This window comes from Hirundo rustica, chromosome 4 (genome assembly GCF_015227805.2).
Source record: "Hirundo rustica isolate bHirRus1 chromosome 4, bHirRus1.pri.v3, whole genome shotgun sequence".
Taxonomy (NCBI): domain Eukaryota; kingdom Metazoa; phylum Chordata; class Aves; order Passeriformes; family Hirundinidae; genus Hirundo; species Hirundo rustica.
Genome location: NC_053453.1, coordinates 35,897,777 through 35,923,771, shown reverse-complemented (window position 1 = coordinate 35,923,771; position 25,995 = coordinate 35,897,777). Strand labels below are relative to the sequence as shown.

The 25,995-nt window shown below is 38.0% G+C and overlaps 1 protein-coding gene across 1 annotated transcript in view; it reads right to left on the bottom strand.

Annotated features, from left to right (window-relative positions):
• MYRFL (myelin regulatory factor like) overlaps nucleotides 1-25,995 on the bottom strand; it is a 40,014-nt gene that overhangs the window by 13,574 nt on the left and 445 nt on the right. Inside the window, exons 2-13 of the mRNA XM_040062522.1 lie at nucleotides 19,806-19,896; nucleotides 16,794-16,861; nucleotides 16,441-16,699; nucleotides 15,564-15,655; nucleotides 13,596-13,743; nucleotides 10,283-10,478; nucleotides 9,719-9,795; nucleotides 8,358-8,468; nucleotides 7,699-7,789; nucleotides 4,692-4,892; nucleotides 4,215-4,323; nucleotides 3,596-3,705 (exon numbers count right to left, since the gene is read on the bottom strand). Coding sequence (XP_039918456.1) covers nucleotides 3,596-3,705; nucleotides 4,215-4,323; nucleotides 4,692-4,892; nucleotides 7,699-7,789; nucleotides 8,358-8,468; nucleotides 9,719-9,795; nucleotides 10,283-10,478; nucleotides 13,596-13,743; nucleotides 15,564-15,655; nucleotides 16,441-16,699; nucleotides 16,794-16,861; nucleotides 19,806-19,896 — 1,553 coding nt within the window. The remainder of the gene's footprint in view (nucleotides 1-3,595; nucleotides 3,706-4,214; nucleotides 4,324-4,691; nucleotides 4,893-7,698; nucleotides 7,790-8,357; nucleotides 8,469-9,718; nucleotides 9,796-10,282; nucleotides 10,479-13,595; nucleotides 13,744-15,563; nucleotides 15,656-16,440; nucleotides 16,700-16,793; nucleotides 16,862-19,805; nucleotides 19,897-25,995) is intronic.

The window sequence follows — 25,995 nt, the reverse complement described above, 5'->3', positions numbered from 1 at the left end:
ACCAAGAATTTACCTTCATACTATGTTGAAACCTTAATACTCTTCCAACAGGCATCTACTACTTGATTTTCAGTGCTGAAGCTGAACAAAGATTTTAGAATCCCTTAGAAAAATGTACATCCAACCATCTCCCTACAGGCATTAGGTAGGCTCAGACAAACCAGATTTTCGATCCATGTTGCAACATAATGTTAATATCACAGAGATAAGTGAAACAGATTAAAAACCAAACCAGATGTCAAGCTGTGACTGTATAATATTTTGCTCTTCCCTTCAGCCTCTTCAGTCTCTTATAGAAGTCTTGTAGGTTCTAATACCATGCTCATCTCTGCAACTAAAACAGTTCAGACACCCTACATTTACTCCTTCTGGATATTATACCAAGAAAAGCCTCCTATTCTCCTACTCCTGCTTATCATCTAGGTATCCATCTGCTGCTGGAGAAGCCCTCAGTATAACCATCCAAGTAGTAAGTATTTTATCCGTTTCTGAGTCAAAAATGGCTACTGTTCCACTGCAGGAGCATAATAGAAGAGTACTGTTTGCTGTGTTTGAAAGAATGGCTTTCTCATATTAATGTGCAACCAGACATGTGCCACTGGATGAAGCCATTACTGCAGTTAATGTTGCTAAGTGTTCCAGTCTGGTCAAGCTATGCAGAAGTAAGGGAAAAGCAGTTTTGCCTTTCACATTGTAAAAGCCACACACACCTTTCTTTTAAAGGTGACTACATTCCACAAAACCAGACAGCATTTCATGTAATCAGAATCAGAGCACATTATCAGTGGCAAGTAACAAGCTTCCCTACTGCCAAAATACCAACAGCCCATTTAAATAAAAAGTGGCTTCAAAATAATCTCTTGTGCCTAGAATTGTGAAATCACTTATATGGACACTTGCCCTCATATCAATGATACATAGCAGCTGCCCCTTCCATTGTCTTCAAATCAAGCATGAAGTGCGTCTAGGTGTCTTCAACTAGCTGAGAAAATTGCTCCCCTCACATATTGAAGAAAAAAACCCATCTATTTGAGGGGAGAAAAAACTGATCAGAGTTTTACTGTCCCTCTAGTGACAAAGTACTGAGCACAGTGAGACTGAGAAGAAAAGGTTCTGTGTCAAAAAAATAAATTGCACATACTTGAGACATTTCTCTAGAAAGTAGCAGAGCCTGGTTCAAATGTATAAGGCGATCAATTAATTTTAGCGAGTTCAACAGCTCTAAACTGACAAAGAGATGCAACACCAGCCAAAACCCTACTTATCTGGAAATAAACAGGGAATATGAGATAACAAAGTTCAAGGTCTCATCACCTGCCAAACTGAAAGAAAAAATATGAAGCACTCTCCATTTACTATTCAAGCTGCTGGGAGCTCCAGAAATTTAAATCACATGTTCCACCACAACAAGACATATTCCAAATCTCTGAATTCAATATCAACCCTAAACTGTTAGACACAGATCTCTCCTGATCCTGTCACCCCAAAGGTCATGGAACTGACATGCTACAAGCGTTAGGAGAAAGAGGAGAAAGCACAGATTTATCTGAGCATATTAAAGTACCACAGTGCCTGTGAAGTAATCGCAGATCCAGATCTAGACAAGGAGTCAAGAAAATGCTAAGCCATTGCTGTAAAAATCCATTCCTGCTTGGGCCACATACACAGCAGAGTCACACCCTACAGGGATGAATAGAAAGTAGGCATTCTCCATTTGTAGGTCGCATCTCTGGAAGACATCCTGGCAAGCACTCTCCAGAGCCCCAAGGTACAGAGAAGAAAGGGAATGATGGGCCCAAACAGCAGTGCGGTGAGACACTGTTAGAGATGGTATTTTGTGTGATATTTCAGCAAGGGAGAGATATGAATCCAAAGCTCAATTCTCCAACCTCAGCTTCTGTCAGACGAAAAACCCAACTACCCCAAAGAAATTTTGGAGGCACTCAAAAATGCAAATGATGCTACATGACAGCTGTTATACAATATAATAGGAAGGCCTAAAGGGCAAAACTAACCTGGAGTCACCTACCACCACAGCTCTTCTACTAGCATGTAGAAATCAGCCACAAGCTGGAACCCCTGACCAAAAAGAGCAAATTTTCTATAAGTCTCCTTTTCAACAGTATCTCCAGAAGTGCTCTTTCCACAGCTTTATTCAAGGCATCTAATTAATACTTCTTTTATATGGAATATAACCTAGAAAATTTAACCTATGAATTTAAATTATTTACAGCCTATCAAAAGATGACGAGTGAAATACAGTATTTTTGTAGATATTTTCTACAAGTTTGGTGGTGTGAATGCATTTTCTATAAAATAATGAAAGAATGCATTATGATAATGAATGCAGGATTGCATTCATTATATCATCCAGACAAGATAAGGTCTCCTTCCTTTCTCTAAAACCTCCCTCTTCTCATTATCAGCCACAAGTGGGAAAAGGCTGGGAAGTGGTCTTCGGCACACAGTGAACAAGCACTCAGCAGAGGGGCTGCTTTGATACAAGTGCTGTCTGCAGCCTTGTGTGACTGGACTCTGGGACTGACAGTCCCTTGCAGTCATATTTCTACAGGAGAAGGAGGAGAAGCAAGCACAGAACAATATCGTGGCAGTGTTTTCAACCTATAAGCATGGTAACTATTTTGTGTGCCATTCCATAGCACATGATTTTGAACCTATAAAAACCACTTCAGATAGCCAAAACTAAAAAAAAACCCCCATCCTACACATGGAACTCGCACTTGGATTTGGTATGTGGACATTATACCAGGATTGGAGTAAGGAAGGTGGGTTTTTTTGTTTTTTTTAGCAAATTGAATACTGTCTTTGCTTAATTCACTTGTGGAATACTTAATTAACTGAAACACTTAAATACAAAAGAATGTTTTGGAGTACCACTTGTTGAACCAATGCTGTGAAATCACTATCCAGTTTTATTCGGAAAAGTTAGGGCTTTTTCTTTTCAACTGTACGTTCATGTAGTATTGTAATCAGTTTTTAATATAGATACTTCTTTTCATTAAAAGATTCAGCCCTTTACTGTGGTCGGGATATGCAAAGCAACCACACGGAGTCGAGAGACCTCGCAGGGCAGAGAGTTCCTCTCAGAGAGCTCAGGGCTGAGCCAAGGCCGAGAGCCCCCCTGCCTATTTATTTCTTACTTTTTATACATTTGTGGGTCTGGCTGTGGATTGGCTTCTGGAGTTTTCACCTCCTAGCCAAATGGCCAGACCAACTGTCAGTTACAATTGTTTTCAGGTTAGAAATATGCAAACAAAGGACAGAGAATGAAAAACAAAGGATTTGTTTATGTTACATGTGTGGGAAAATGTAGAAACTGCTCCTAATATTGTACAGTAGCTAAAAGGTCTGACTCCATTTTATGAACAATCAAAAGGCTTTAAAAAACTCAGAAAAACCAGGGTGACACTTTACTAACTGCTGGTGGTTGTTTTTCTCAATGATTTGCTGAACGCCGTTTCTGTAACACATGTGGGGGGCTACAGGGTTCGATGGGACACAGCATGTGTTCATAGATCCCCACATGAAAGAACAGTCTAAATACACACCCTCACTTTCTCCCCCAAGACCATACCTTGTCAACCATGAGGAAGTTTTCTATTTTTTCTCCATCATTACAAGCAACGTCTCCAACTTCTCTAACAGCTTCAGGTAAAAGCCTCTTCACTTCCTGGGCTATTATTCCTGTTCAGGAGGTAACAAAAACTAATGTCAGGAAACACAATGGCATACCTGCTGACCATTCTAAAAACTACAGGCAATGCAAAAAATGATCTAGAATTTCTCTGTGGTGGGAAAATCCAGGATTTCAGGGTTTTTTCTCCATTCCACAAAAACAAACAAATAAACAAACAAAAGCCAAAACCAAAACATAACCAAAAAACCCACAAACACAGAAAATTTTAGAATTCTCATTTCTTTGCAGAAAGAAAAAAATTGCTTGTAAGCACATACTTCATTCTCATGAAACTTCTGGAAAATAAGCTTCTCATCTTTAAAAATTGAAACATAAATTGTAAAATTACAAGCAAAACCTAATTTTGGCATTTTTGTACCGCAAGAGATACACAGCAAAGCATGCAATTGCAGTAACCTAAAAAATGAGGATGAAATAGCAGGATATTCAAAGACTCTATGGCAAAATAAATATCAGTAGATGCTAATGAAAAATGGGAACAAAGCTGACTTTATACCTGTTTCATGGGTATCTTTTATGCCCATAACAGATGCAAATTCAGGCTTGTAGTCATATTCCACCAGCCTCATTTGTGTTATTCTTCTCAACTGCTCATTTGTATCGACCTATTTGGAAAAATACCAGGATTTATATGTTGAAACACTAAGCACGGCATCTAGGACACCACTGAGAGAGCAACTAGCCTGACACAGTCGTTTGGCCAGTCATCACACTAAAATATACAATCTTCCCATTCCCCACTACCAGAGCGCTATTTGCATTTGTACTGCCAGTTACCCTTGTGTTTGACAACTCCCAGCTTCTACAGACTTCTCCAAAGTCTGTAGGTGATAGTTTTACAGAGCACAATGGTACATGTGGTTTCTTGAAGCCAGCTTTTCAGCACAGCCAGGATAGAGGAGCTGCTTCATGAGTCAGAACAACCTGTGGTGTGGCGCAAACAGAAGTGCCCTAAATACTGCACGGCCCTCACCTCCCGGATATTCTGCTTTGCTCGGCTGTCAGATGGGTGCATGACTCTGCCCATAACCTTTGCGTTTCCGCAGACAACCAGTGCCTCGTCTGGTGCGTCTGTGTTAATTCCTACTTGACCATGATAGGCTATCGTCTCTGGAACGCATCCTCGCTGCCACAGCACATCACTGTCATTCTCAAACTGCCCCGGGTTAGATGCCTGGAAGAAAATTTTTTTGCTTAAAGGTACAGTATAGCATAGATGAACTATTGTTTATTCTATTAGAAATTTGGGGAAAATGAAAAGCCAAATCTTAAATATTGAAACTGTATTCAAGAGCTTTTTTTGCACACTAATGGAAAAAAACAGAGTGGAGTTACTTCTAAGTGCTTCTGCTCGCACACCACTGACCTCCATGCTTTTTTCCCCTTGAATTCTACTTTACTAGCACCTTAAGCTAAATTGACAATGGCCAAAGCTTTCCAAATTTTAACACTGACATTATACCACACAACCATTCTTATCTACAACTAAATTTCAGCTGAGACTGGAAGTCAGAAAAGAGAAACGAAAGCAGAGATTAAAACACATGTGATTCACAAAATCCTCCTGTAATGTTTTAAATCAACTCATATTGAAAATTTCATGTTAAGGAAAGATGGTGTTTTAAAGAACACCAATAAAACAACAGAATGTGTCTAACAAGAAAAGGCATTTGATTTCAATAGTTAATTCTGGGTTTATTTGGGGTTTCTTCTAACTTTGAATTCAGGCCAAAGCACAATCATGATAAAAAGAACCTAGGCTTTCACAAGGCTTTGCCAGCTACAAGGCCTGGCACTGTGTAGCCACCACTGTTTGTCACAATTGGAGCATGATCTGATACGCCTGACGAGCACCACTCAGCTGGTAGCTCTGTTGTGTCCAGTGTATAAAGGGCCAGATGATGAGCTGCTTTTTCTCGCAGTGCATTTGCATGGCTTTGCCACTTGAAGGTAGCCAGTGGCTGACTCCCTTTACCCTACCGCTGAAGCCCTGTTAGACAGCTAGAAAATCACTTTTATTTTCCTTCTGTCTTTCCTGTTGATATTTTCACCACTTCAGACCAGAGCCTCTTGATCTTTTTCCCTTACTGCCTTCTTTCTCCCTCACTGCCTTCTTTTTTCCTTTGTCTAAAATAATGGCCAGGTTTGAAAAATCTCGTTCAATGAATTCCTGTTCAAAAACTGTCTCACATGCATTGAAGGAGCCCACTTCATTGAATTTTCAAAGGAATTTAATATTTAAAAAGCGGGAAAATGTAAATTTCTGAATCTTACATAAAATTATATATATCTTGTAAAGTAACAAGTATGAGACAAATGTGAAAATTCAACAGCTTCCCCAAATTATTAATGATGCTATATCTGTAACACTGTCAGATCCAGAAAGAGAAATTCGGATGAAAATAGGATTGTGGAAATTAACGGACAAATAAAGGAAAATAACTATATAATATATGTAGGAATGATGCAAACACTGCTTCAGCATCCTGAAGCAAAAAATACACAACAGCAGCCAGGATGATAAAACTTCTCAGTAGGGCAAAAAACTGCTGTACTCCACATACTGCTTTCAAAGCCTTTTTATAACTCCACCCAGAAATGAGCTCTGGGCCATAACGCTCCGCCCCCCAACCTAACTCTAACTATAGAAAAAGGGTTTATGGCACAAGAGGATGCTCAGATGAAAAAGGAGACAGGACTGAAACCATCTGAAAGCCTCCATCTTCCCTTGGAAACCCCTGAGCAACACCTCACATGCTGGAGATTTACCCTTTGGCTCTCTCCAAACCCAAATACTAAAACAGATCATAGTCGTAAGCCTAGGCAGATGATGGGCTGCCAAAAAGGATGCAAGCAATGACCTGAAAAAAACCAGCTTTTGACAGCCCTCAGCTTTCTTTAGAAGCCTCTTCCCAGCTCCATTTAACACACCAGAGCTTTTGGTCTTGCTCGGCTCCAAGCCAAAATGCCAGCCTATTCCTCACCATAAGCCGAGGGCTAGAAAGAGTCCACACAAACAAGAAGCAGCTCCTCAACTGACCCACATGGAAAAGTTCAGTAGACTGCAATCTTCCAGAGGCCCTCTCCATCTTTGGCAGCCTCGCCACATGGCACCTTACATATTTCCCTTCTAGGCCCTAAACATAATATTCACCCTAGAAATAACTCTAACTCCAGACCATGCCCAGTTCAAACATTAGCCACCACCTACTGATCACAAGAAAAAGGGGCTGGGACTGGAAGCTTTCAGCAGCCCCCACCTTCCCTTGGCAGTCCCCTTGCAATCCCACTCATTCTGGGGCTCTGTGTCTTCTCTCTCTCTCCTAACCCTAATTCACCATAGCTCTTGTTAACATCATAGATCTGGGGGTTTTCTCTCTTCTTAGTCTAACTGTAGGCTAAAGCTGAGTACTAAAAGAAAAATGTCCTGTGAACCAGAAAAGTAACAGTTAGGAGGAAAAGAGATTATTCTTCCTTTTGTAAATTTGAAACCTATATTTCTACCATCGAATTGAGAGGTGGGACACTCTGGAAACACTGGAAAAGCAAAGCTATGGGTCTTAAACTTCCTAGATCTGCTTGATCTCCATTCCTTCCTTTTTTTTTTCTTTTTTTTTTTTTCCCCCTTCTCATCCTCCTTGGAAAATGAAGAGTCCAGCTAATGGAAGCTTTTACAAAATTCCTGGCCAGTGAAGTAAATTGTTTCACTGCAAATACAAAAAAAGTCTCGAAAAAATCAACATATTTTATATAGGAACTCATAATAACCCTTCTTTTAAAATCCTTCTATAGCTCTACTTACCTTTAATTTCTGATCATTAAAAGGTAACATAGTCATACAACATGCAACTTTAGGTTTTTTTCATCAATATTTTTGACTCAATGGTAATTTTTATCCCCAAGAATCATGACCCCTCAATCTCCTGTGAATATCAAAACGTAAATACTTTTACATAAAAGTAATACAAATTTATACATACCCTCACAATGATCTTTTCAGAGACATTTGCAGATAGTAAGTAGAACTGGTCCTGAGAGACAGCATACAGTCCAACTACCAGCATGAAGTATCTAATTTGAAATTGATTTAATAAAGACAATAATTGAAGTAATTATTTCTCACAGAAAAAAAAAAAGTTTTAAATACAGCTGTTATTATTGAAACATAAAAAGACAGACAATGTTTTCTAAACATATTTCTTACAACATGAAAGAAAAAGTATTTCCTTCTCTCTTAAGAAACATGCTCTTACAAACCCCACAATCACTGCAAATTAGCAAAGAATACAATAATTTTCACAAATTTAAGTAATGAAGCCTCAAAGATGAAAACCTTTCCTGCCTCAGAAGAAAATTATCATTATTTGGGGTGGTTTTGCTTCCTGATTTTGTCAGCTATTATTCTGGCTACAATTTCCTGAAACTATCTCTAACCATGAGGATGAAGTTTGGGGTGTCTTATTCTCACATCATTCTGGGACAGTAGAGAAAGAGGTTTTTAAGCACAAGTCAAGTATTAGAGAACTTGAAAAAAACCACAGATTTGATAGCAGAGATTTTTCACAAATATTGGCTCCATTCTGATGTAGACCTTCTTTTTTCTACTTCTAACACAAAGGCCAAATAGCCATAGCAATACCTCTGGTCAGGATTAGGTTTCCCCTTTTTTCTCATATTATTTGCTGTTGTTTCACTGAAATGCAGCCGTCCCAGTGTTACTTTAGTTATCTGGTCCCCTGGCAGATCAACTCTAAAACAGAAAAGGAAACAAGATCAGGGAAGTAAGACTTTGGAGATCAATCTGCTCAAACCAGGTTTCCGCAAACTCATTAAAACAGTTCTGAGAAAAACTGACAAATCAATAAAACAGAGGAACCACAGTAAAAATGCAGTAACCTTGGTTTCTGAAAATGTATTAAAAACAGTGACTACATCAAGGAGAAAAACAGCATAAAGCACCAGCAGTAGAAAACTGTTCTTAGTAATAAGAGTCTTATGTTTCTTGGTCTGTTTGTACACAGTCTTGAATGTAATAAAACTCCATATGAAGGCTATTTGCTGCTTGACAGGATTAATAACTGCTTGCTTATTATTGGGCCTGAATTTCCATAGTAAAATTAATAGATCTTATTGCTTGTCCTTCTTTTCATCTGCACCTAATTTACATGTCTGGAAGCACACAGTAGACACCTATGTCTCAAATACATAATCGTAGTCCTCCAGTAAGTGACAAATAATACAAAGAGTCTCTATAGACAAAATTGCCATTCACCAAACAGTCCCACATAAAATAATTTCCATACACACAGAATCTATTTATCAGTACACAAAAGGAAGAAAAATGTAATGAGAGAGGCAATTTAGTGAAAATCAAGCTCTTCTTCCAAGCTCAAAGTTCAATTTAAGTGATAATATAGTGCAGCCTTTATCCCAGCACTGTCCTGTCTAACTTAACACTGTCTTCTCTCTTTGTATTTTAAAGCTTATTTAATTATTTATAGAGGACAGAGCAGTTCCAACATAGGAAACTTATGCCAGAAGAATAAACATTGATTCTGCCAGGGAGTTAAATGCTCAAGAATGGCAGAGCTCCAGAAAGATGCTGCATGTGTATTTCTAGCAGAGGCACCCACCCTTTAAAAAAACACTGTAAGTGTATCTCATGCTCATATAGGACAGGAACATTCTGTCATTTTTTAAGATTGGAAATGCATCTGCCTTACAGCTCGAAGCAGCATAAAAGAATGTTTCTAGCTGAATATAAATATTTTGGATAGACATACTTAACATATCTGTATAACTGTTGAAAATTTTCCTTAATGAAGTGTGACCAGGTATATATTACTACTATGATTCTGTGTGTACAACCACAATGAAATCTGGATAAAAATCAGAAAACTGGCTTAGAGATACTGTAAGATTTCAAGAAACAATGACTTCATATTTCAAACCAATCATACATATTGAAATAAAATGGAATAATTTTCTCAAAAATCTTACTTAACAGGATGAAAAGTTTTTTTGCTTCGATCTGATTGAGACTGTTCAATAGCAATTGTTTGATTTGGAGCTTCAACCTATAAAACAAAAATAATAATATTAAATTTTCAAACACATAAAAATTGAAATAGACATTAATAGGCAAATTGTTCCTAAGACAGTGAAAATGCACTCATTTCTAATGGAATGACATAGAAATTAATAGAGGAACTGACTCCTGATCAATTGATAATTGACATCTAATCTGAAGACCCAAGTCTTTTTGCAGACGTAATTTGACAGAGGGGGATAAATAAATAAATAACCACCGTAACAAAATAATTAAAAAAAAAAAAGGAAAGTAAGTGCATTCATTTACAAAAGAGAAGATGCTTCCTGAATCCAGATTTAGAGGCCCATTCCATGCCCAAGCATACGTGCAGATATTCAAGATGAGAACAGAACCTACATTAGCTAATTACATGTTCTTGGTCAAAAAATTATTAAGAAAAAAGTCCACTTCAATTATTTACTTTATTACACGGACAATTAAAAGTAATAATCTCAAAGATGAGACAAACTTGCCTTAATGCCATAAGCTTTCAAGTAAAACTTTTCTATTGGTTTCCTCCCCTGCTGAGTTTTGACATATTTTGGATGTCCAGTGATTCTAATATGAACTGTGATTTGGAAATGATTCTTCTTTTGGCACACAAAGGCATCATCTGCTGTTGAAAAATTAAATCCTTTATCTGTGACAATGTGATATCCTACAGCAGGTCTACAAAAACAAGGAGAAGGAAGAGCAACTTTAAGTACTGACATACTTGAGTTACATCTTGAGCTCCTATTTTTTTTTAACGTGGTTCAAAAATCCATCTGATTTTTCATGACAAAACGGGCTAAAAATACATCATAAGAATCATAAGTTCTACCAGCATTTTCTTCTTAGACTGTCAAAGGTGTAAGAATGAAAACACATATAAAATATTCTCTAATTCCAGTCTGAAATCAAAGTGTTTGGAAAACAGAGGTTGAGAGGCTTACATAATCCTCACATACAAATCTCATATAAAGGAACTCTGTGCACCTAAGAGCACAAACCAACCATTTAGTGTATTCAATCATTCATTATAACACTGCTATAAACAGCAGTCTGCTGTTTATAAACAGCTAGTGCTGCAGACAAAGAGCCAGTGAGCCAGCAAGACTCCCCACTTTGCTCACGAATTCCCACAGCAAGTGCTTCTGAGAAGCTACTGGGATTCCAATAAGGATTTACTTAGGCTAAAAGAAAAGCTATCAGTACCAGCCCTCCAGCCTCACCATAAGTTGTCCATCCTATTCTGGCTAAAGCAACTGTATTTTATTTCTTCAAAGGGCAATTTGTCACCCAAAGAGCAAGAGGATTCTGTCTCTATGATTCACAATAAACAAGGAAAGGTATCAAAAAATCTTTCTATTAGAGACAGTGAACTCACCATCCCAACAATGTTTCCAGTCCTCTGATTTAAGCAATGGATAATTCTGAAATAACAGAACTACATGGCAAGGTTCTCTTATATAGATATTGGCTTTTCTTGTTCATGGAAGTTTGATCATGATAATCTTATATGATGTTGCTGAGAACCTCTCATTAACACAGTTACTGAAGATGGATTTTCCTTACTCCTCCATTACTAGTTGGAAAAATCAAAATGTACAGACTTCATAGGAAATATACAGACTTTATTATTGTTTTATAAATTTTGATCAGAAGTCCGCTTTCAAGCAACTACTGATTACCTGAGACTGGGAATAAAGAGAAAACTACTTTGTAACTACTTCAAAACTACCAAGTCATATGTTACTTCATATTTAAAATTATAATGAAGGTTCTACCATCTCCTGAAACCAACATTATTAAACAAGTAAAACTTACTCTGTTTTTCCTACAATAGTTTGTTTTGTTTTTTTAATTTATATAGGAAATTAGTATATTTCATAGTAGGAAAATGAGTAGTTTTTCATATTTAGGTGTCAGCAAGCTCATTAGCTGATATTCTTAATGCAATTTCAGATTATTTGCCTACACACAGGCAAGCAGCTTGAGAAGCAAAACTACAAATGTCCACGTCTCCAAGTTGCAGTGTTTGGAACAATGGCTCCAAAAGAGATATTTCATATTATAATTTTCTGAGTATGTCATTTACAGTAAATAAAAGCAAACATGTATTTTGCTCTTAGTGCACAAAAAATGATGAGTCTTACCAAGTAGTACAGCAAAATTTGCAATAACTTTTAGATAGCAACAGATATCTCTGCCCCACAAACATACTTACTAGAAATATGCTTCAAATTCCTCTTTCTATTCAGAATTTAAATCTTCAGACATCTTTGGAATAGAGCACCACCAAGATCAGATGAGGCCCAAGGATGTGCCAAGCAGACACAATGAAGGGCAGAATTAATGGTAGAGTAACCTTTTCTAATGAATCTGCCTCAGCTAACAGCATTTTTGTTGTGAAAATGAAATAGCTAAGACATTCAAGTACTGTATGAATAAAATGGAAAATTATAATTAACCTGAGAAATACCCCTCAAATGGGTGCAGCAATTTGAAGGCATGGGATCAATCCATCTACGCTAAGCAATGAGAAGCATGAGAGCTTCTGCCATTGGCACAGCACTGCCATTGACCTCACTTAAAAGTAATACTGACTTCCTCTGCAAATAACATCTCAATCCCCTCCCACAGTAATGGCAACAGAGCATGATTGGGATACTTCATTGTACAGCATCACATAGCCTTTGTTCACAAAAAATGTGTCTACAACCTTAATTTTAGGTGTTTGGAAAGCAACAAGTAACTGGGTAGTGGCAGGAGTGTAATCTCTCACCATCAGCACACAGCCCTCATGTAGTCATTGACTAAAAGTGCAACAGGAGTTGGAAGCCACTTCCATTTAGAGTGAATACTCATATCACAAACTCAGCTGGAGGTTTCTGGGTCCATCCAGCTCCCAAGGAGTGTAAAGATCTGCTCCCTTGTCATGGCAATCAATACCTGAGGAGAAGGGTTGTGTGGGACTTAGTAAGATGTGTAATGGCCCTACCACCTGTGTGCAAACAGGGAACATTAGTGTCCAGTGATGACACTGATATGCACCCAGCTCCCAGGAGATGTTTTGGTAGGTTGGGTGAAAGGAGCATTAAAATTTACTGTGCTATGCAAGTCTTGTGTAGACAGTGACAATTTTTTTGCCCCAATCCAGAAGTACTAACCAGATGCTGTAGAAAAGGGTGAATTTGTTAAAATGGTTCATAGGATAAATATTAGAATGGAGAAAAATCAGGGATATAAAGGGAACTGGGAATGATCTTTTCCAGATCATGTGGTCAAAACAAAATTATTTACAGTTTGATTACCACAGGAAAACTCTAAATCTTTGATCAAACAGTTGCATGTCACACACACACGTCTGTAATTATTAAGACTGAAATTGTATGAGCCCAGAAGTAATACTGGGAATTTCTAAGATTTTCCTTTAATATTTTAAACCACTAGAGGAAAAGGTGCCATATGCTTAGTAATTACTCGCCCCAATGCATTTGACAAAATAAACAAAAGTTACCATATATTTTAACTCACTTTTCTTTTGCCCCTAAATCCCTGAAGGGAAATCAGAAAACCTGGCATTAATTTCAACCAGAGTCTCAAGTTCATCTTGTCTGATACACCTGCAAGTTCATATTTCATTATACCTGTTATACTCCTTCTCTGTTCTTATTTCCAATAAGAACAAGGGATGCCAAACGCATCATTTATTCCTACAAAACGACAACAGTTAAAAAAAGACAGAAAAACCCAGAAGAAACCTTTTTTTTTTTTTTTTCCCCAAGTGCAAACAGTGCTTACAGTTTTTCATAATAAGAGTCAAATAAGCTGTTCCACTGAGAAGTCTGATATGGTTGCCATGTAAGGGCTTGACAGCATTTTTCCAAAGCTGCATTGTGTCCATCACTGTCATATTCTTGCACTTCAGCAGCACAGTCCTTTACAGTTGCTGTAGAGAGATAGTGATAATTCAATTATTTCTTTTGGCACTAGCCAAAAATCCTGCATAGACATTTTCATAAATATATTTATATAAATGCACTTACATATAAATCACAAATGCACTGCATATATATTTAAATGTTATTAACTTTGCAGTTATTCTGCAAGACTGTATTATATTCTCTTGCTCTAGGAAATAAAATTTTCAGCTTTCCTGATTTGCGAAATAGTACACAAGTAGAACTTCCTAATTTTTATTTTCTCCAAAAGGATGAAGTGTTTCCTTTGGCGGGAGAGGGGCAGGGTGGAAGAAGGAAAGCTATGAATTCTACTGTACATCTGCAACACTGCAAATAATTGCATTTGTATCCCATTCCCTCTACTACAGGTTTGAATTGAAGAATATACTACAGGAGGCACAGTTTTCCAATAGCAAGCACATTCACACATCCGGTCGATCTCCGTACTGCTTTCGGCCTCTACATTAGAGAATTCTTTGACAGACAGGGTCAACCCCAGTTCTCTGAGATATTATACATTCTATGAAGACAGAGGAGAATGTGATAAGAGAGACAGATAAATAGAGTGCAGTAAGGATAGGAGAAAATATGTCATTGAGCATATGACTAAGATCCATCCACAGCCAGTGACAGCACAGTAGGACAGAGCCCTCAGAATCATTTCAGGCTCAAGCTTCATTTGCAAGTCCCCACTTCTGACATACAGCAGAGTAAAGATAGATAGATAGATAGATAGATAGATAGATAGATAGATAGATAGATAGATAGATAGATAGATAGAAAAACACCACAGTAAAGAAATTCACACCTCACTTCTAAACTATCCCCATGCCATTTTCACCCATGTCTCTGTCCTTTTTCCAATGCACATGTCAGTGAGATTTTATTAAGAATGACACACAAAAAAGTTTGTTTCAAAGCTATATCTTTCAGTATTTAAAACAGCAATAGCAGTTTCTGATACAGAAGTGCCTGCTAGTCTTCTTTCAGCAGTGGTTGACTTAGAGGACTAGTTACAATCAAGAAACACTGATTAAAGAAAAGATATCAAAAGAAAAGCAACTTACTAAATCTGGTTGCCATTCATTACAAGTGTTCTAAAAGATTGATTTAATGCAGACAAATCACTTACTCTGAAAAAATAACAAGCAACTCAGATTTTTCACTAACAGATATGGGTAAAATGACTCAGGTAAACTAGTCATTACAAATTATTTATTCAGAGAGAGCCTCACACTTCACAGAAGCTCATTCATTTCTCCACATGCCTGATAAAGTTTTTTTATCAATCAGTATAAGCTTATTATCTTGATAAAACAATGAACCAAACTAATATGGGGAAGGGTGGGAAAGAACATTCAGCTTTTACCAAGCTTGTTTATGCATACACTTTGTAGGAAAAAGGCATGGAGTGGGGGAGATCATGGGAAATGACAATCTCTTTGCTCTTCCACCCTATCAATTCCATGTTCAGCTGACCCAAAATGGTTTCTTTGCCCAGTCAAGTTAGTGCCAAGCAAAGTAAGCAAAATATATTATCATCTCTGTAGTGGAGGTTCACATATGGAAAAGGGCAGAATAGTCTATCTAGAAAAGCCTCATGAAACATGAAACTCTGATGCGCTTCTCTCTTTGCCAAATATAAATAAATCCTGGTTTTCCAAAAAGATAAATTCCTCCAAACCAGGTAGTGGAGTACAGACTATTAACATCATTACCTTTTCTGAGCCAGCAGGAGCTGTGCTTCTTAGGTATTTACTTGTCTATGGCAAAAAACATTACATTTCCTCTTCACACCCTTGCTCACCTTGTCTGGAATCCTGAGACTGTATTGGAGATTCAGTCCCATCTCCTAGTAATTGGGAGAGCTTCCTTTTTTTGCTTGATGCTGCAGAAATACTTCTGTAAAGACACATGTTGCATTACTCATTTTTAAGTTTAAATATAGATATTACAGAATAATTATGAAAGAACACCTAGGTATCTCTTATCTCATTTTAACTGCACTGTCATCCAAATTCTGATTTGTTGAGAGAGGAGGTTGTTGGCAGGTTTTTAAAACTGATTTATCCAATTTTTTCCTTCCAAAACTTTTTTTTATTCCACATGAATAAAGTTGATCCCATTAAAAAATTTAGACTGCATAAGTGGCAGGGGTTTAGTTTCATGACATTTGCATTAAAATCACATCTTTTATCTTGAATAATTTTACTTTTTAACAGTTAATGTTAAAATACCAGTGTAATTTTAAATAATTGAGCATCCAGAACACATTGGTTGGTTAATATGGCAGATAGAATATGATTACTGCTTCACTTGCTTACATAGACATGACAATTACTTTTCTCTTATGTCATTTGCTAGAACACTTACAAGATCCTCATGCATGAACCTCTACAACAGGTATTGCAAGACACCTCAACAGTTTTATAATCCAGTTATGAAAAAACTGTTGATTTCTCATTAGCCTTCTACTGTTCTAAAAACAGAAATGCATTCCTACTTCCAACCTAAACCTCAGTCAAGATGTTTTAAAGAACCCTCAAGCACAAGTGTCTCAAAAGTGTCTAAACACTGCCATCCCGTGGAAAATCTTACATCCACAGGAGTTTACAACCAGTCTTAAACCAGTTCTACTGGTTTTTTGCACGTCTCACCCTTTGCATAAAAGCTTGATCATTTACCCAGAAAACTGAGACGCATTAGGCTGGAAGTATGAATAATTAAAACCCAAAAAGCTGGAGGATGTAGAATGATTCCATGGAGTCACAGTGTTTTCTGTCTTCAGGCAGCAGCTTTGGGAGATGGTGCAAGGATATCCCGTGGCGTTGGGGTCAGAGTAAGGCTCCATGAACCTGCAGGGAAGTTTGCTGGGTGCCACGACAGATGGGCATGTGAGTGGAGGCTGCAGCCCACTGGGCCGCAGAGCATCACACCATGGGGCTGAAGGAAATAAACAGATAAGAAAATAAAAACAAGGAAGAGGAGCTGGAGATCTCCCCACGAGTTTGGGAGAGGCCAAATTCATGTCACCTACTTTGTAGCTGTGGTGGGGAATATGGTTCTGATCCAGAGTCTGGTGGGGAGTCTGGCAACTGTCTTTGTCTAGGGATGAAAAAAAGATTTTAATTTCTACTGGAACAAGTCATGGAGGACAACAACCAGTGCTGAAAGCAAGTGGAGGGGGACCAGCAGGCTACTGATAAGGGTCTTCAGGAAGCACTTCTGACCATGTTTGCTGTCCCTTCTCACAGGAGCAATGTCACCTACACTTTACCAGATAATCTCATGGTCCTCTGCGCCTCTCTGCCATGTAGGAAGGCCCAATCCCCATCCCTTCTTACCCAAATCCCCACTTCACAACCTGCTGACTTCAATCCTCCTTCCCATGAGTGGTTCTTCAGTTACTTCCAGGCATACCAGTGACTCTCAACATACAGCACTCAAAAGGGATTTAAGCCCCATTCTCCCTAGATTAAAGGTTAAAGATCTGTGGCATCTTCATCTCTCTTAAGAAAGAGAAAATCCTATGCCATCTCATTGCCATTTAAAGGAGCTACAGAGGGTTCCTTTGTTACATTTGGAATAGATGGAGGAGCAAGAAATGGATTCTCAATCCTTTCAGGTATTCCTATGAATTGTCAGCTCAAACACTGCTCCACTGCTCTGAAGCCTGGTCTGAAACACAAGTGTTAAGATCATGTTACACTAAAAATACTGCAGCAGAAGGATGACAGAAATCTAATGAGACACACCTCCTTTACCAAAGCTCTCACAGAAGCTGAATAAAATAAAATTCCTTAAAGAGACACCCTCACATGCATAAAATACTTGTTCACACAGAGCAAATATTCGTAAGCATCAGTGGAAAATTTTCACTCTACTGTTTCCATTTCAGGTTTTATATTTCTGAGCTTGGATAGCATTAAAGAGAGCAGTTTCATTTTGGTTACTTTTGACACATGCTTGTGCATTCCTTAATGTTATTGCTACTGGTCTTCTAATGTGGCACATCCACAACCCTGTATTTTGGGTTAGGTTCAACCACATGGCTCCTCTTTAAAAATAAATTTTAAAACTTTGCTTTAGAATATTCTTTAATTTCCTTCAAAATAGATTCTCTGATGCTTTTAAATACCATGACTACACTCTAAAACTTGTTTTCAACTTTGAATAGTTAATTTTTTTTTTCCTGTGGGATACTTGATCCATATATACTGAATTCCAATTGTGCTTTGTAAAATTTTAAAGATACATACGTAAAAGCCTAAAACTTCCCTTCTTCACATTCAGTTCATATTCTAACTTCAAATGTTGCCTTAGGTACTTGATTACTGCTTTAACACAAGTTATTTCAGTAAAATAGAGTGACAGACACTCTCTAAGAGAAAGTATTTATGAAGTACAGTGGTAGTAGGGATATATCTCCAAGTTAGAACTTTACTGAAACGGTTACTGTGCTTTTCGAAGGAAAGGAAAATAATGTGTAGTTTAAATTATTCTACATTACAAACATAGTATATCAATGAAATGCTTACTTAGCAAAGGACATGGCAACCCTTTCTCTCCCTTCACTAATAATGTGGAAGGTACTACTGTGGGAAAAGATGAGAAAATCACATGGTGCTTCACACATGATGTGAGAAGAATAAATGTAATGCTGAAGGCCTTTCTGATGCAAGATGATCTTTAATGGAAATTTCAAAGTACACCCAAGACCTTGGTGGTAACAGCACCCTTTTCATTGCATATGACACTATGCAGTTCTGCATTTTATATGTACATATGGAGGATTTTAATTTTTTTCTCTTTTGACATGTTTTGACATGTTCCTTTATGAGATTCTATTCTGTTTATTTTCTGCACTGCAGAAAAATGCTTAATAATTTGACCTGTACGGATCTAATGATTCAGTAAATGTTCTTAACCCCATAAATAACAAAATAGGACTGTAGTATTAGTGTAATGTCCTGTTCAGCCTCCAAACCCATAACGGTTTAATAGATTGCTTTCTTGCACATAAGTAATTTGTAGCAGTATAATATCTAACTTGCTTAAGCTACAAAATAGCATATATAGATGCACATTTACATTTTTACTATATTTTGTGTATAAAAGCAAAATAATAACATTTTAAAGTTGTCATACAGAAGTTCAACAATCTTCTTAACCTAAAGCACATTTAGTCACTCTAAAATAAAGGTTATGGATGTTTATATACAACATCCTCTTCATTATTCTTTACTTTTACAGTGTGGACAAAGGGAATCAATTCATTATTCATGATTTAGAGCACGCAGGAGCCTATTTGGCCCACTTAAAGTAAACATATGTTGCTGAATCTGTCTAAAATGAAAAATTCCATTTTTAATTATTTTTAAAACATCCCTTCTTGCTCTGCTTCTTGGCAAGTGCGAGTGTCAGCCTATTAGTAGTATTTTGTCTTGAACAAAAATAATCTGTCAGTTGTCTAGATTAAAGATTTGGGGTTTAGGTCTTTGATAGATCTATACTACATAACAGTCCACCCTTGACCATAAGCCTTTGCACTATGCATCCTTTGATGGTTTTAAAGTTAATCTCAAAAGATACTGATGGACAGTTTCTGTTTTGAACTATTATGGTTAAAAAATAACTCTGCTTCCTTCAAACTGGGAGATCTCCTCCATTATTCTCTCAATTTATTATATTTTATATATATATATATATATATAGTAGTCTCACTTTTATCACTTATTCTGTACATAAACAGTAAATTCACACTTAAAGGAATGTTAAAGTAAGAGCTCTGCATTTAATGTCACAATTAGCTCAACAGTTGTGAATCAACTCAGATTTCATTATCATTCGTTCTGTTGAACAAGAAGACAACCATATTTCCATTACTGGCTGTAGTTCATTTTTTCAAAGTCTTCCTACACAGCTTCAAGAAACAATGCCAAGAGAGTCACAATCCTCTTGCAACTCAGATTTTATCATGGCACTAATTAAAACACTTCAAGAGGTGTGGCTAAGGAGAGGAAGAAGTACACGTTGCTATAATACTTACAAAGTTCCAAACTCTATGTCACTACTAATGAATTCTTCCAACAGGCTTGTATCCATCATGGCATTTTCCAAGGTTCCATTGACATCTTGCCCTAAGGTTAAAAGTAAAAAAGACAGAAAGTCAGAGGGAATTATCACTGTTTCAGAATGATGATGGTCCTGCATAAAGGAAAACTAAATCTGTCCTGTCTTATGTAACAAAGGTTCTGGTATGCTTCTGGTTTAGTCACTCTGGGAAAAAGGACAATGAGAAATGCAGAGTAATTAACAATGTGCAGGGGCACTGCAAATGACAGTGCAGCACTGAATGCATGGCATTAAGCCTTCAGGGAATTACTACAGCAGGAGGATGAAGGACTCCAGTCTGCAACTGAGAAAAAAGTGTTCTGAAGATAATTTCCAACTCTTTTACATGGAGGTCTAAACAGTTTGTTGGGTTGAAGCTCAGACATTGTCCTACATAGATCCACTTGGTGCTTTAGTACTCCAAGTGAGTTTCTGATTCAAAACTCCATTTAAAATTCCACGATCTGTGTTTAAATAAAGCCCAAATAAAGCTTTAAAAATGTTTGATTGGTGGCTTCCTTTTACTCTGCCTAAAAAACTAGCCCACTAATATGTTAAATGTATTAGCAAATAGAAGTGTTCAGTACTTTGTCCTTTGTTGCTAAGTAACTGAAGGCTATAAACAGATTTTATGATTATAAAGTTTCCGGAATTCATGACAACTTTTGTAGAAAGTCAACGGGCACTCATTAAAAAAACCAGCCAAGCAGCCCCACTCTGCAGGCTCCTCACCTCTGCAGCAAGCCTTCCATAAATACAGGTGTGGCCAGTCAGAATGCAAACAAGATAAGGACCTTAATATTCCTGCTTGAGCTGCAAGTGCCCGTCCCACTTCACACAGGATAAAATGGACCAGCCCACACATCCAGAGCTGGGAGGCTCAGCCCTAGAGTCTGACACCAACCATGTCTCCTCAGCTCAGCAGCAGTGCATGAGAACACGAAATCACTGCCTCTGAGCCGAGGAGTAGCCACTGCCTCTGGTGCATCTGCTGTCTTCTCACTGTACTACCTTGCATAGGACACTTATCCTAATAAATCTTCAGTTCCTTTTCTGATGTCTTTGTCTGATACTGTTCCTTCTTCATCCAATGTTTAGAAAGGACATTCATGCAAACAGAATCTAAAAATCCACCACCTTGCACAGGATTCCCTCATGTGTCTGTCTTAATACATAAATCCACATTGCTAATATTTCACAGATTGCTTTGTGATCATAGATTAATCTAGGTATTGTTTACTTGTTGGTGCTGCAGGCCTAATTTGGACTGCCTTTTACCGGGGAATAGCAGCTTGGAGGTGTGCTACTGATAGATCCTTGCATTGCAATGTATTGACGTTGTATACAAACCTGTGCCATGCATGCCAGAGAACAGATTCAACAGGTGCAGCCCACCAGCTTATCTCAGCAAAATTGGAACACACAAATTCTAGAAGCAGCACCAGATAACTGCAAACCCAGTTGGAGAGTGCAAAAGAACCTGGCTTTCTTTAGCAGCCTTCCTCAAACCTGTTGGATTCTCACCTTTTCATTCTTCATGTCTGAATGTGGGGTCCCCCTACCTTGAATTACAAACCCTTCTCCTTTTACTATGTAGTCCACAGGAAAATGATCCATCCCCTTGTTCTTCTTTTATCCTACCTGTTCTTCTGTTCAAACCACCAAACTCTCATGTAGAATGATATAATTTCATTACTAACTTGGGGCAAGAAGTCAAATACAAAATGTTTTTCCTACATACCACATAACCAAGAATTCTTTATTTTGACTAAGATCTGAGGTTCTTTTGAATCAAAGAATACGGCTCTAAATCGAACATGGACAAGGCCTTTCAAATGGACATCCCACAGTTCAGAGATCAGCTCTGTTGCTAAGTGATGGTAACAAATATCTATAATTTCTTCTTAATCTCTCCACTTTGCATGAACAGCTAAATGGGGAGGAGAAGATTGAAAGAATAAGCAGCGCTGGGAGAAGAAGGAAGCATACCAGGAACACAGGCCACCACTAATGCATGTCTGTGGCGCAGGTGCACAGAAGAGTGGGCACATTGTGCCGCCCTGTAGAACTTTGTTAATGTACTTTCCAGGTCAGTGGCATCATGTGCTCGCACTGGCATCTGTTTCAGCAGAGCAGGACTTGTTGGATCATATGCAAATTTATTTTAAATGGTGGCATCCATTTCACAGGCATTTGATCAGAGTAAGTACTTAACAGATATGGGCAGTATACAAGATAGTCACTCACCGAGATGTTACATGCCTGTAAGAGCAGAGAACTGTGTGTACGTAGCAGGACAAGTCCTGCGGTGACGCCTCTGTGAACAGAGCTTCCTGCACAAAACCATGTGCCTAGCTAAGAGCTGCTGGAGGGTATGTGAAGTCAGCAGCCTCAATCAGCAGTTTGCTCTGCTTGCAGTTCACAGTTCATGCTGCAATGTGCCCAGGCATCTCTGGAACAGTCTGCACTGAGTGACACATTCAACTTAAGACACTGTGCAGACGACTACCACCTACCCAACAGATGAAGGTGAAAGGACAAGGCAGTGCCATGGCAGGGGGTTCACACACAGATGTTTGCAGAACACACACTGCAGTCACAGGCTGCGTATGACTAAGTATTTTTCTCACTTCATATTTTTCTCATATCATAAGCTTGATACTTCTGTTGTTTAGTCCCCAAGTCCAAAACCTGTCAGTACTACCACTGTCTTCTGTTTCCCTGTCCACTCTTGCCTAGCCTGTCCCTAATATCCAACCACAGGCTCCCCAGGAGAAGTATGAACTCCAGCCTCTTAATTTGGCAGCTACCCCCTTCCTTCCTCCACACATGAGGCTTTCATCATCTGGCTCCTCAGCTTGACTCTATGGCCCTGTGACCAAGTCTCAATCCCTGAAGAACCTACCTTGATCAATTCTTCCAACACTTCCCTGTAGGCTTATGTATATTTGCATTTAAATTGCCTGCCTCCTTTTTAGTGGTGTCTAAATGGAAAGTGAAGGATGGGGGACAGAGAAATAGTACTGACTAAAAATCAATACTAAACTAAGAGTTTCTTAACATTAGAAGAGGATGCCAGGAAGCTCCCAGCCAAGTCCACCATCCATAGTAAGATCAGTGTTAAAGTATCAGCTACTTTACATGGGAAACAATCCTTTTATACAGTTCAAGGTGTAAAAATGGCACAGAGAACACGGTCAGTGTTCAGTAATGCTTGCTGAACAGACAAATTCATGTTTGCTACAAAGCCTTGCAATTTAAGGGGTATGTTTCTGCTTGAGAACTATTAACTGATTTCCATCTAAAGACACCTTATCATGAAAGTAAATATTTTTTTACAAAAAGGGCTTCAGCACTTTATGACTTTCACTATGCAGGCTCAATGGAAAGTCCAGCTGAACCTCACTGACTTACACTAAGGTAAGTATTACTTATGGGGCTTATAGGCCCTTCTTTCATGCTAAAGGACTCTAAAGACTGGTTACCACTTAAATTGTGCACAGAAGTCCAGCTCATTTTGAATGGAACAGACCTGCTGTCATTGGCACAAGCTGCAGAGCTACAGGGTTGTAAGTATAAACCAGCTGCAGTCAGCCAGGAGGTATCATGGCCTAGATTATTCAACTTCAGGAAAACCTGAAGTTACTCCAAATCATAAGGAGCAAGTTTGTGTTAAGATAGACTTTTTTCCCTCAAAGTAACATGTTCTATAGAAACAAAGCTTACCATCAATATTTTATATTTTTCATTTCATCTTTTATTCCTGTTTCAAACTCTCATCCTTAGAATGGCATGTGGCACCTCTGGGGGTTAAGCGTTTTGTATTTTAAGGGTATTATTTTAATGTTTCTTCGGTGGCGTAATTATTTACCACAAAGTCTAATCTATATTCCATGTTACCCATGCAGAAGCAAAAGTATATAGAGAGGTGATGATTCCACAAAGAGATTTGTTTAGATCACAGACAGCACAGACAAAACACACGCATTTCAGACACCTTACAACAGAAAAGACTGAGTTCAACAGTGTAACTAGGCTGACCTTCTACCAGGCCTCTCAACCCATTGATAACATCAGCAAGAACAGGCTGTTCTGCCACACACAGACAGAAGAGCTACTCAGGAGCTCTGACTTTCCCTTGACAAATAGGAACTGACTGACTCTAAAATGCAAAATGTTTTAATTATAAATATTCATTTTAATTAATTATAAATACTCAATAGATACTATTTCCTCATAATAGGAAAAAACCTGCATCAAAGATGAAAACTCTAATGTGCAAGTGAAATGAAACAGAAAAAAAAAAAAAAAAAGAGAACTTCCCAGCCACACAAGATAAAAGACATTTACTTAAATGAGAAAAAGCCAAGGTCAAATCCCAGAGTCATATCTAATCTAAAAGGTCTATCAACTATTCAAAGAAGTGATTGCCAGGAAAGCAAACATTATCGCACTTTCCTTGGGAAAAAAAAAATCCTGTTTCAGACTGTCCCCTCTCAATACTGCGATACAACTTTGTCTTACTACTAAGCGTCAAAACAAACATGCACTGTAAGGAACTAAAGCACAGGTTAGAGGGATTCTTTGTGTTTATGAATTTCAAATAATACTACAAAGCAGATCTATGGATTCATTAACTTCCAGCTGACATGTAAGTCAAAACTGAACCACTGAGGAACCACTCAGTAGCACTGTTCTCCACTTGATATTCCAAGATCCACTTTTTCACAGCCTTGAAAAACTATGCTCTAACATAGCTATGACTAATCACAGAGATCACCAAATCAGCACTAGAAATTTATGACTTGCTTCATGAGGTTCTGCCTTATTGAGGCGTTACAAAGCCAGTCCACAAACTGAAGTGCTAAGCTGCAGAAACACCTCTACGTAAAATTGGCTTTGTGTCCAGTAAAATACCCCTGCTTGAAAAGAGGGCTAACCACCTCTTAACTGCAGCTTGCTCCCTTTTTCACACTTACCTATGGTTTTTAACAGCAAGAGCCTATTCCATGCTGAATGAATGATTAGCTCTAGCAGCCTGGATACTTATCTGTGTCCAGATAATGAAAGTCAGCCATCTAACAAAATCACTGCATGCTGTACGGCCTTAGCAGACTTTTGTCACATTCTAATGGAACACAGCAGAACCACACATTATGGAAGGGACGTGACATCCTAAGATGTTTCCTTTTCCCTGTAATTAAAAGGAATCAACTGGGCTTCTCCCCCACACAGTGGCACAGACTATCAAAAGACCTTCTAAAAAGAGTTGAAATAATAATTATATAATTAAACATAGTAATTCTCATTAAAGAACCCATACAGCTAAAATCCCTGCCACACCTCCTACCATCAAAATATCATTGTCACAAAAGTCAACAGAACCTAACATATACTCCCTAGAAAGTCGTGTTTTCCAAGAGGATTCCTAAAAAATGTGGGGTTTTTAAATATAATTCATATTCAACACTATTTTGATATTTAACAGCTATGCAATGCAGCAGTTGAAAAAAACAACAAAAAACAGCCTGATAAAAACAAGTATTATGCTGCTGAAAGCAAAGCCAAAAAAGTTTGTTAGCCTTTCAACTCCATGACGTAAACAAAACTTAAGGAACATGGCATGAATTTTCTGCCATCTATAAAGAACATATTTGCTGGCTAGTGGCCCTAGATTGCAGCTCACCAATTTAAATTTCTTGGCTTAAATGTATTTCCTGGATCAATTTCATTAATGTCCTAACTTAAAAGTTACAGTTGCCACCCTCACGCAGGCCAACAGAGGGGCAGGGGGGCTAAAAAAAACACAGAAAGAAAATCACAGCAGAAAAGGTAGCTTCCCAAGTTACTCTGAGATCAGTGAATACCTGCATAGGTAACAGATGGAAAACAAATACAACAAAAGCAGCTTAGAATAGAACAGTTAATGCATTCAAAACAAAACAAAACAAAAAGCAAGATGCCAACTGCCAGAAGGGAAAGAAAATACTGAGTAAAAAAATAGAAAAGTAAAAAGCCTTTCAACACATTATCAGAGAGTCTAAAACATGCAGTTTTATTATGGAATCTATTAGGAAGTGAATTGTGTAGTAAAAGAAAGACAGAAAACTAATTGGACCAGCTTG